This window comes from Sceloporus occidentalis, unplaced genomic scaffold, assembly GCF_023333645.1.
Source record: "Sceloporus occidentalis isolate IW3139 unplaced genomic scaffold, rSceOcc1.0.p SCAF_2, whole genome shotgun sequence".
In the NCBI taxonomy this organism is placed as follows: Eukaryota; Metazoa; Chordata; class Lepidosauria; order Squamata; family Phrynosomatidae; genus Sceloporus; species Sceloporus occidentalis.
The window spans coordinates 171027830-171038380 of record NW_028316982.1 but is presented as its reverse complement, the minus strand read 5'-3'; the positions used below and the strand labels follow the sequence as shown (position 1 = coordinate 171038380).

General features: G+C 37.7%; 1 protein-coding gene across 6 annotated transcripts in view; it reads right to left on the bottom strand.

The window, feature by feature from the left end:
• Window positions 1-4238: 4238 nt before the first annotated feature.
• Window positions 4239-10551, bottom strand: part of LOC149319325 (inositol polyphosphate-4-phosphatase type I A) — a 134665-nt gene continuing 128352 nt past the window's right edge. For all 6 annotated transcript variants that reach the window (XM_089511474.1, XM_089511479.1, XM_089511476.1 and 3 more), the window contains one exon: window positions 4239-9149. In XM_089511474.1, coding sequence (XP_089367600.1) covers window positions 9017-9149 — 133 coding nt within the window. In that variant the 3' untranslated portion in view covers window positions 4239-9016. The remainder of the gene's footprint in view (window positions 9150-10551) is intronic.

The window sequence follows — 10551 nt, the reverse complement described above, 5'->3', positions numbered from 1 at the left end:
GTTCTCCTAACTTTTCTTTCACTTAAATTTTGTCAGTTCATCACATCCTAAATCAATGACGGGGAAAATAATTTCAGACAGTAGACAAGCATTTAGATGTTCATACTCTCATCCTGGACATGAATGAACAGGTAACCTAGAAGAAAAACAGTGATGTAGGGGTGGATCAACTCACAGTCTTTTTGCAAATTCACTAGGGCAGCATACTGGGGAAATAAAAAGCTGATCAAAATCATGGGCATAATGGGTCCATTGGTTTCACATCAGTCCAACCATCCAAAGATAACTAGTAGAAGAGACAACATTCACGATTTGCTTCAGCTTGGAAACAAGTAAAAAAGTCATTCTTCACTTCAGAACTTTCCTGCCTCTCTTCTTTATACAGGCAGGGCATTGTCTATAGTCTCCTACCTAAAGGAGCCTGTCATTAAAAGAAGGAAAATGCTGATAAATGCTTGCACTTCTGCAGTGGAAAAAGGTGGTAAGAACTACTTACCTTGTCCTTTTATTTTTATTTTTTTTTTTTGGGGGGGGGGGCTGAAAAGTTTTCAGGCCATCCAAAAAGAGAATGATTTAGAGCCTTGAAACTTACAAGATGTCTGTACAATTTTCAGTCCTCATGCATGCCTGGCATTCTCTATAGTTTCTGACTTCTTAGAAGCATATTTTGCTAAAACCACTTCCTTGCTCTTCACTCATACTTTATGCCTAATTCCACTGTTTCTTCCACCCATTCATTTGTAAACATTTTTTAATATTATGTTCTTCCTTTCTTCCCTGTACATTAAAATTTGTCATCTATACAACATATTGTAGTTTATCTGAATGGATATGCATTCAGCGTCTTTAGAAATAGTGAATGATGCAATCCAGTAAGATTTTGAAAGGCCACACTTTGCCAGCTTTTACTGGCTGTGGACAACTTTGATCTCATGCTTTCACTACCACTTCTTTACAGATGATACTGTGCTCTGCTTTATTACCCCTGAAGTGCTCCCATCCTTCTTGATACAATCCTGTCTGTGACCCATCACCCTTTAAACTTCTTCATTTCTGCGATTCATAATTTTTGCAATTCTGCTACTTTCAGAAAAAGCCAAAAGTCTTTTCCTTCCTCCCTTGTTGCCTGTCCTTCATAATTGAAGTGGCCTCCTAGGGATAGCTGTGTATAGGTGTAAAATTTCTGGAAATTTTGAAGCCATGAAGGAAAGCCAGTGTTTCCCAAGAATTTCTAGAAAAATGCAGTATTGGTACTCTCTAGAGTAGTATCCCTTTTCCCTTTTGGTATATAAAACACATTATGTACAAGCTGGTTTGCAATAAAAACTATCATGTCTAATTTTAAAAAATTTAAAATGTCTAATAAAAAAAGTAAGCTGCTCTGAAAGCCTTTTGGCTGAAGAGCAGGGTATAAATAAATAAATATTCTCATGATGATGATGATGATGATGATGATGATGATGATGTGTGATATATTGAAAATACTGTTTATTCAGAAAATAATAAATTGCATTTGTAAGCTCCTGAACTATAAGGAACACCTAAACTACATGGAAACCAATTTATGAGCAGTGGGAGAGGGGGCTAATAAAAAACAGAAGAAACCATCAAATTTATTGAAACAAAAATACTTTTTGTCTTCTAGTCCTCCAGTGCCAAGAATACATAGAGCATTTGTTCTCATAAAAAGAACTGAGTAAAGGAAACTAAGACCAGTAATTGAAATTATATACTTTATATAGTCTTACGTAAAGGTCTACATGCTACATAGTTTCTAGAAATCATAGAGTTGGAAGAGACCACAAGGGCCATCAAATCCAACCCATGATGTGTGGGAAAGCACCCTTGACAGATGGCCATCCAGCCTGTTTAAAAACCTCCAAAGAAGGAAACTCCTCCACCTTCCGAGGGAGCATGTTGTGCTGTCAAATAGCTCTTACCATCAAGAAATTCTTCCTCATGTTGAGCTGGAATATCTTTTCCTGTAGTTTGAATCCATTGCTCCATGTCCTAGTTGCTAAAGCAGCAGAAAAAAAGCTTGCTCCATCCCCAATATGACAGCCCTTCAAATATTTAAAAATGGCTATCATTTGGTCTACTAAGACTCCTAGATCTCTTTCACTTGTACTGTTGTTAAGTCATGGACCATCATTTGTCTGTACGTTTCTTTTTCTACTTGTCCATGTCCTTTTAAAGCCAGTTGTTACCTTCACTATTCTTCTCTCTGTTCCTGCTGCATATTCTTCTACTGGGAGGAGAGACAAAATGACAACCTGTGCATCGAGGCCCTTCAGCTTTCTACCCAGAGCTTCATAATCACTTGTGATATCCTGAAGGCTATGCCTTGCAGTGCCATTGGTTTCCACATGGGACCAAAGTCAAGGGTAATGGTCAGTGGGCTTGACAAGTTTTGTCAGCCTCTTTGTTAAACCTTGGATTTTTGTTGCAGGCAGATAGGACATCTCTCAAGACATCCTGTCAGACCCACAAACCAATGCTTCTGTTTCCCTCAGCAGAAACTCCCTTGCCACCACCACACGTCTCCCAAGAATTGGCAGGGGCTATTCCATGTGCAGCACTTCCAAAGTCACCTGCATGTTTACTGTGGATCGACACTGTTGTTCTTGTTCATGTTCCTCATCATCACCAATAAGGAAGAGTGCTTCAAAATGATGCTGTAGCTTGAAACTCACAGAACGATCCCTGGTCCTTCTACTTCTATGTGTCACATTCCTTCAGTGCCTATCTCCTGTGTTTGGGAACTGACTTCCTCTTCAGAGACATCCCGTCTGTTCCTCATCCAGGACAGTCTGCTACATTCTGTCCAAGAAAACCTTATGCTGTCTAATATACTGCAGAATGGATAAACTCACCTCAAGTTACTGGACCTTCTCTTCCAACAGGGCAAGCAACTTGCACTTGCTGCATTTGGAGCTACCCACATTGTCTGGCAAGAAAACAAATCTACCACAACTCTTGCAGGTGACTGCAACAGTTCCCCCACCATCCATATTCAGTAATCTTAGGTAGGCTTTGGGCTTCCCCCTCAAAAGTCCCCTGGTGAACACCCACATGAAACATTGTTGGCCTTTCCAGTTTGCCAAGCTCCAGGGACATAATGTGGGGGAAATAAATACAGAAACACCTTGTCTTAGGTATTTTATTCATCATTTTAAATAAAATATACCATAATCTTTCCCCCCCCCCAACTTCTCTTGGAAAAAAAGGCTGGGGGGGGGGAACTAGGGGGAAAATGTCAAAATTTTTGGGCCTTCACATCTCTATACTAATGCATTGCTATCTCTGTTCCTTATCTCCTCAAAACCTACCTTTCCCTGAAATACAGCAAAATACAAAAACAATTACATGTTCTTTTAGTTTGTTGCCTCCATTTATCTTTCCGTCTTCTACTCCTCCAGGATTGAATATTAGATTGTAAACAGCTCAAGAGAATAATTTGTCACTCCAGTAGCAAAACATCTTGCAAGGTAGTAGCACTGGGCAAACAAATAATTAAGCACAGGATCAAAGGTTTGGGCATGGCCAGCTGGATTTTAGACTTCACTCACCTCACTTGGAACATTAGACCCTCATGTTGCAGGAGAAAATAATGCTGTCGTAAGTTCCTTCACTTTCAAACGTAGCCTGAACTTGTCATAGGACAGAGGCAAGGAAAGATCTGCTCTTTAGAAAGAAATGGCATAATTCTATGGATTCTAAACCTTGGTATTTTTTAAATTAAGAGCTTGTAAGAATTACTTTTTAGATGCGAACTTCTAAAATTGCACAGCCAGTTAGGAATTATTACCACCACCGCCCCCCCAAATGTAACATTTCTTTAGCTCTACATATATCTTTCTAATATTGTGTATTAATTTTAAGATGTATAGTCTTGTTTGGAATGTATTTATTATATTTTTATTGGAAGCCACCCAGATGATCTATTACTGGATGTCACATAAATATTGGAAAATAAAAAGATTAAACTATCTTCATTGTAAAAAGAATCTGACTCACTCTGACAGAAAATAAGAAATTTACTATTTTCTTGCTCATATATAAGGGCATAAATAGGACCACGTTTACCATTAAAAACAAAAATATTTTATAAATATTTTTAAAGAGGAAAAACACTCTCTGGAGTCGAACCCAGGAAATATAAGTGAATGTACAAAGTCCTTGAAAATAAAAAGCCTGTTGCAGAATTTAAAAAAGATAGTAATCTTAGTATTCTTGTCAGTTCTTTATTTTTTTCTCCCTAAAATCTAGCACATTTACAGCATACATGGACAGATGAATTAAGACTATATAAAACAATAACCATATTTTTATGGTATATTAATACTGCCCCAAACAAATAAATAATAAAATTTCAATGCACAAAGCTTGGCAAATACAACAGTGTTGGGACAAAACAGTGCTCTATTTTACAATAGCTCTACATACATACATAAAACCCCCAAGGCAACTGTGCTGTGGGTGCTTTCACAGAACATAACACAAAACATACTTGGCAGCAGTTTCTTTCGTACCCTTTTATGGGTTTGATTTTTTTAAAATGTACTCAAAAAGAACATCTGCTTGAACTCTGTGTTATAACATACTGTAAGGATGCCCTCTGCAAGAAAAAAAGGAAAGAAAAGAAAAAAAAAGGAAAAGAAAGAACATTTTAAAAATGTAACTCAGATGAAGTCTATATGAATTTCTGGTTTCCCAGTTTGGTTCAAGTTCTCTTCAGTCTCTTCTTCATGGAAATCTATCTATGCGTATGCCAAATTCTCACTATAAAATATTAGCTAGGCATGATTGATATATATTCTGCAATTGGCGTAAAAAAACGAAGTGAACATTTAATCCTTTCCATACTTTTAAGGCAGCTGGTGTTCTTCTGCTTAAAAAAGATGGAAAGGAGAGCAAAACATATAGATGAGGAATCAGAGAAGTATTGTAATGCTCAATGTGCGTCTATGTTAGCAAAGCCTCGCTTAAGAAAATGAAACTTCATAAAAATAATATTTTTGTCATTAGTGTAATTCAGTTAGGACTGTACAGGACTGACTCGTGGTAATTCATAAATGGTAGAACTAAGAAAGATCCTAAAAATGTATTAGATACATTTGTGTCTCACCTTTCCTTCAGTGAGCTCAAGGCAATACACATGGGTTTTCTCCTCCCCATTTTATTTTCACAAACACCTTGTAAAGAAAGTCAGGCTGAGAGAGAACAGCTGGTCTGTCACAGGGTCATACAATGAGTTTCATAGCCTTTCAGCAGAGACAGGAGAATCTGAAAGTCCCAGGGTGCATCTACACTGTATAAATAATGCAGTTTAACACCATGTTAACTGCCATGGCTCCATCCTAGAGAATCCTTGGATTTGTAGTTTGGTGAGGTACCAGCAGCAAAGGCTAAAGACCCTGCAAAACTACAAATCCCAAGATTCCATAGGATGGATCTACCGCACTTAGAGTGGTGTCAAACTCCATTATTTCTACAGCGTCGATGCACCCTCAGTCCAACATTTTAACCACTACACCGCACTGGGCCAATCTGGCCTAAGGCTCTCCAGCAGATTTAGCAGTGTTGATTTAGTCTTAATCCAAGTTCTTGTTTATTTGAAGATCATATGGCTTTCTAGTTCAAGAGGGCTTCATATGCACTTCAGTAGAAAGCACAACTCTCCACTCATTTCTCTGCAATTACAGCAATTCCCTTTTTCATTAAGAGAATGGAAAAACAACTGTAGGGGGCAGCACCCCCTCCCTTGCCTGCAAGGGATGGTATGTTGGCAACAGTCTGTAAATTCATTACTAAACACATACTGCTAGCAAAACATTCTAAGATTAGAACATTTAAATCAGGTGTGCCATACCTAGACCATGGGCCCCAAGCATGCCTGTCCCATTTTATGGCCTATGAAGTCCCCCACCAGTCCCCTGTGCATGCTTCCCTTCTCAAGAACAAGTATGTTCCTGGATGGATACCCCAAGCAATTGTAACTCCCCTTTAAAGCAAGGTGTTGGACTACAATTCTGGAGACCTGGGTTTGATTCCCCACTTGGCCATAAAACCCACTGGGTGACCTTGGGCAAGTCACACTCTCTGAGCCTCTGGGGAAGGCAATGGAAAACCTCCTCTGAGCAAATCTTGCCAAGAAAACCTCATGATAGGTTCGCCTTAGGGTCACCATAAGTCAGAAACCACTCCAAGGCACACAATACAGGGTGGCGCTCATGCCATTGTTTCTTCCGGCGCACAGCACTGGAAGAAGCAGCATATAATGCTCCAGCGTATGACACTGTACACACACACAGGGCCCCTACACCTCTTGTTTTAATGAAACAATGTCTTTAAACTAGATATTAAACTAGTGTAATGTCTTTAAACTAGAATTTCCTTTCCCGGCTTTTGCAAGGCTAAAGGGGTGTATAACTTGCTGTAGATTGTGTAGGTGGAAAACTGGCCCATAGACCTGCTGAAGTTGGTTGTCCCTGATTTAAATAAATACAGTCGCCCCTCCATGTCTGCGGACTTGAAATCCAGAGACTTGAAAATATGCAGAGGGGCGACAGCCATTAACTCTAATGGGGCGCATGCATGCGCCCATTCAAGCCTATGGGGCTTGAATATGTGTGAGATTTGGAACTCGTGGGGGACCAGAATGGATCCTCCATGAGTTTCAAGAGGTGACTGTATAATCTTTTCTCCTAATTCAATAGCCCTTTCCTCTGAAACCTTATTTTAAAAAGCTGAAGCATAATAAGTTAAGTGTTTACATACAGTAAATATACACTATATAATAAAATTGTGAACAGAATATAAATAAGAAGTAGTTTAACTTTAACATTGATCAAAAGGTTGCCTGCCTGCTGTATCAGGAATCTTCCCAATAGTACAGTTGTAATGTTCACAAAGTTTTACCAATACGTTCAGAGTTCTGAAGTTAAACATGTTTCACGGCTCTCAACTCTGAAAGGGCAAAACAAGGTTGAAACAGTAATTTTGAAAAACGTAATTCAGCAAAGTAATGATTAGGACATGGAACAACACAGTTAAGCCATTAAACTTCTAAAAAGCTAATGGTAAAACATATGTCTGTGGACCTAGAATAAATACACTGAAAATCACCAAGAAATCAAATAGCAAACATAAGTAGCAGGGAGAAGTAAAATACACTTAGAAAATGTCACATGTATACCAGGTGCTTAGTTTGTTGAGAAAAACTAAACTACATTTCCCATTTGCATTAGAAGGCTGGTGACACTCAATACCTGTAAGTAAATCCAGCTTTCAGTGGAATTTAAAACTGAAGAAAACTGTTACAGATTACAGCTTTCAAGTATAGGTGAAAATCTTTAACTATCATAATCTTGACTAAAATGATCTGGCAGATTAAGTAAACTAATGCTTGATTTATAATTTGTACTATATATCTTTACAGAGACTTTTTTTAAAGTAAAGAAACTGGTACAGTGTAACAGTCTTGTGTAAGCATTCATGAATTTCTGGTGATACACATGTCATTCTCTGTAAAGTATGAGTTGGTTGTATGGTGCCTTTTCACCATTTTGGGGATCAAAATACGTATTGCTGTTATTTATCAAATTTTTAAAAGAAATTTATTTCTTCCTAAATGCCACTATCAGAGGCTGGCACAGTTAAGTACTATGGGGTACAAAGAAAGAAACAGAGAGAAAAAATGATTTCTCCCCTCCACTGTAAATAAAGTAAAAATATCATCAGGTTAATCGGAAATTCAAAGTTATCATACTTAGCAATAGGAATTGATTTAGTAAAATTTAATAAAGTGTTATGGCAAACTCTTGGATGTTTGTAAAACAATGTTTTGAAAGTAGGGATCTTTTATACTTTGTCCTTTTTTTGTAATTAGAAATGAATAGGAAAATTTCTGTGGGCTAAAAACACAACATTCTGCATAGGAGCAGGCTGTCCATGTGGCAAACATCTTAGGTACTTGGACAAAGGCTTGCATGCATGGAATAGCTGTCTTGTGCAAGTTAGCTTGCATATGATCTCACTATGCATGTTGAAGAGAGGATCCGAAGATCTACTTGCATTGAATAATGGCTTGCACTGAATGTTACTGTACAGTAAGCTGAGCAATTCACACAGAAAGAGAAGCAAACTGACATGGACTGGAAACATATGATGATGTAGATATGCAAGTGATGCAACCTGTGCAATCCTCGTTGGTGCTTCAAAGTACAAATGATGCATTTGCCTATCTGGTTTTAACACAGGTGGGAATGCAGACCTTAAGTGATGACTAGGTTTTCATACATTACTAGTCATGTGTATGTTGACATGTGTATCTACTTTGCTTGGGCTTTACACATATTGTGTCTTTGGGACAGACACACAAAGGTATCAAGGGTCCAATTCAGAATAAAAAAGAACTGGGATTTGTGCCTTTTCCTGGCCTTGTACATCACAAATCCTGTATACAATAGTGTTACAATTAAGTAAAACATGCTAAGCTCCTGGATTTATATTCACTGTGCTGCCCTTTCCTAAAAACCGAGCATTACCTCCTTCCATATAAGAATGCCTTGTACTTCTCGAGCTGCCTTATACCCAATTTATTTACTATTTACAACTCTGAGGTTTTAAAAAGTATTATGAAAGTCTCAATCTCAAATCAATTCAGTATAAAAAAATGAGAGAAGCAGCTGCCTAAATATCATTACTTAAATTCTCAACAGTCCAAGAATTTTCCTTCTTATTTAGACATATAGGTAAGAAATCAGTTGTATAGTATATTTAGGCATCTTACATACACTGATGGCTAGTTACATGAGCAGTCATCACATTATTTTCATGTTACAGATTTTTTTTCCTATGGAATCCAATTTAATAAAATTACATGCTCAGTATTTATTACTTAGTGAAACATACCAAAATGATTTCTGACATTTTTTTTTGTCAAAGTCCATATACTAAAGTTGAGTGTATCCACAAGTTTCAGCGGAACAGCTAATTACAAGACACAGTAATCTTATGATTCAACTTTTCCATAAGTTCCTTCTGGAGGCCTGTAATACTTGGGGAAAGCCTTCAGCTGCAGGGAATTAAATGCATACTTGCGACATCCAACATTCTTCATTGTATTTTCTCTTCGACAACCCTCACTGAGGAGAAAAACAAGCACAAAAAAAATGACAGCAGTAAAAACAAAACAAAAACAAAAAAGCCCAAATATTTAAACTGTAATGAAATGAGCTGGTTATTCTCTGGATGACTGCCTGAGCAATCCACACACATTGCAAATATTAAAAGTTGTGGATCACTAAACAATGATGCACATGAAATAGAGACATGCTATGCCTAGTTGCCAGTTCTGAAAAGCAGTGTATCTAGTTGCAATGGATGTTGATCTTTGTAGTGTTCTCAAATATTTCATGGCACAAAATGGCATTTTATTGCACACAAACACTCATTAATAATGAAAGAAAATGCTATTTTCTAACTAAATGCTTTTAAATAACATTTATTCCCTCCACACCAGTTTAGCAAGGGCTTTACTGAAGAAAAACTGAATAACCTGTCATGTATAAATAGTATGTTTGAAGAAAATTAACTAGTACTAACACAACCACAGTCCCTGAAACATGTACACTATTTGGTTGCTGGAGGGGGGGGGCTTTATTTACATCCAGCCATCAACCGAATGCAAGAAAGTTTTCCACATTTAAGTATCCAAACTTTCCTCATATTTATCTATTGCACATACAATGCTGCTAAGCTTCTAACCTAGGAAATCAAGAGCCTCTTTCCCAATCTTCTCCAGGGCAAATACCCACTCCCTTTATTTCCAAATTTTAACTACGGTTCACTCATCATATATACCAGTGTTAACTATAACTACAGTCCTTATTAACCAAGGACTGTAAGCAACCTTTAAATCCCACCTACTGTAGGAATCTGGATTAACTTTGTTATACAGACCCCATGCTTATTGCAGAAGGGAGGCAAAGAGAAAGGACAGAAATTTCAAGGAGTAGGAGAAGAAATGAACAACATTGCCAGCCTGAGAGAATGACAGTGTAATAGCTTGTGAACAGAAAAGGAGAACGGGCATACATTTTGGGGAAAGATGCCCCATCCAGTACAGTCCACAGGTCACCCCAGCAGTGCTACAATAGTGGCTATCTAAACCTTTAGAGCCTGGGATTTGAACCCTATTGCACTTATACATCATAATCCTGAAATCCATTAGAAAGGCCATTAAATTTTGAAACAGACAGTGCTTAAAAATGTCTGTATGGCTGTACAAGGAAGCACATCATTTTAATACACATAAATTTACTTAGACCATCAAAATATATTTTCTCATTTTCTTTCTTTGGCTCCTTTGAACACAGAAGAAAACAAAAGAAAATGAAGGTGGTTTCATGCCAGAGCAGAAGCATAAGACGAACATATGACTAAGGTATAACTCGTTCATATTTTAACATCTAAAGACAACAACGTTTAACATGCTCCTTGTCAAACTGTGGCAGCATCATTTCCAAGGTGCACTGGGGTTTGATT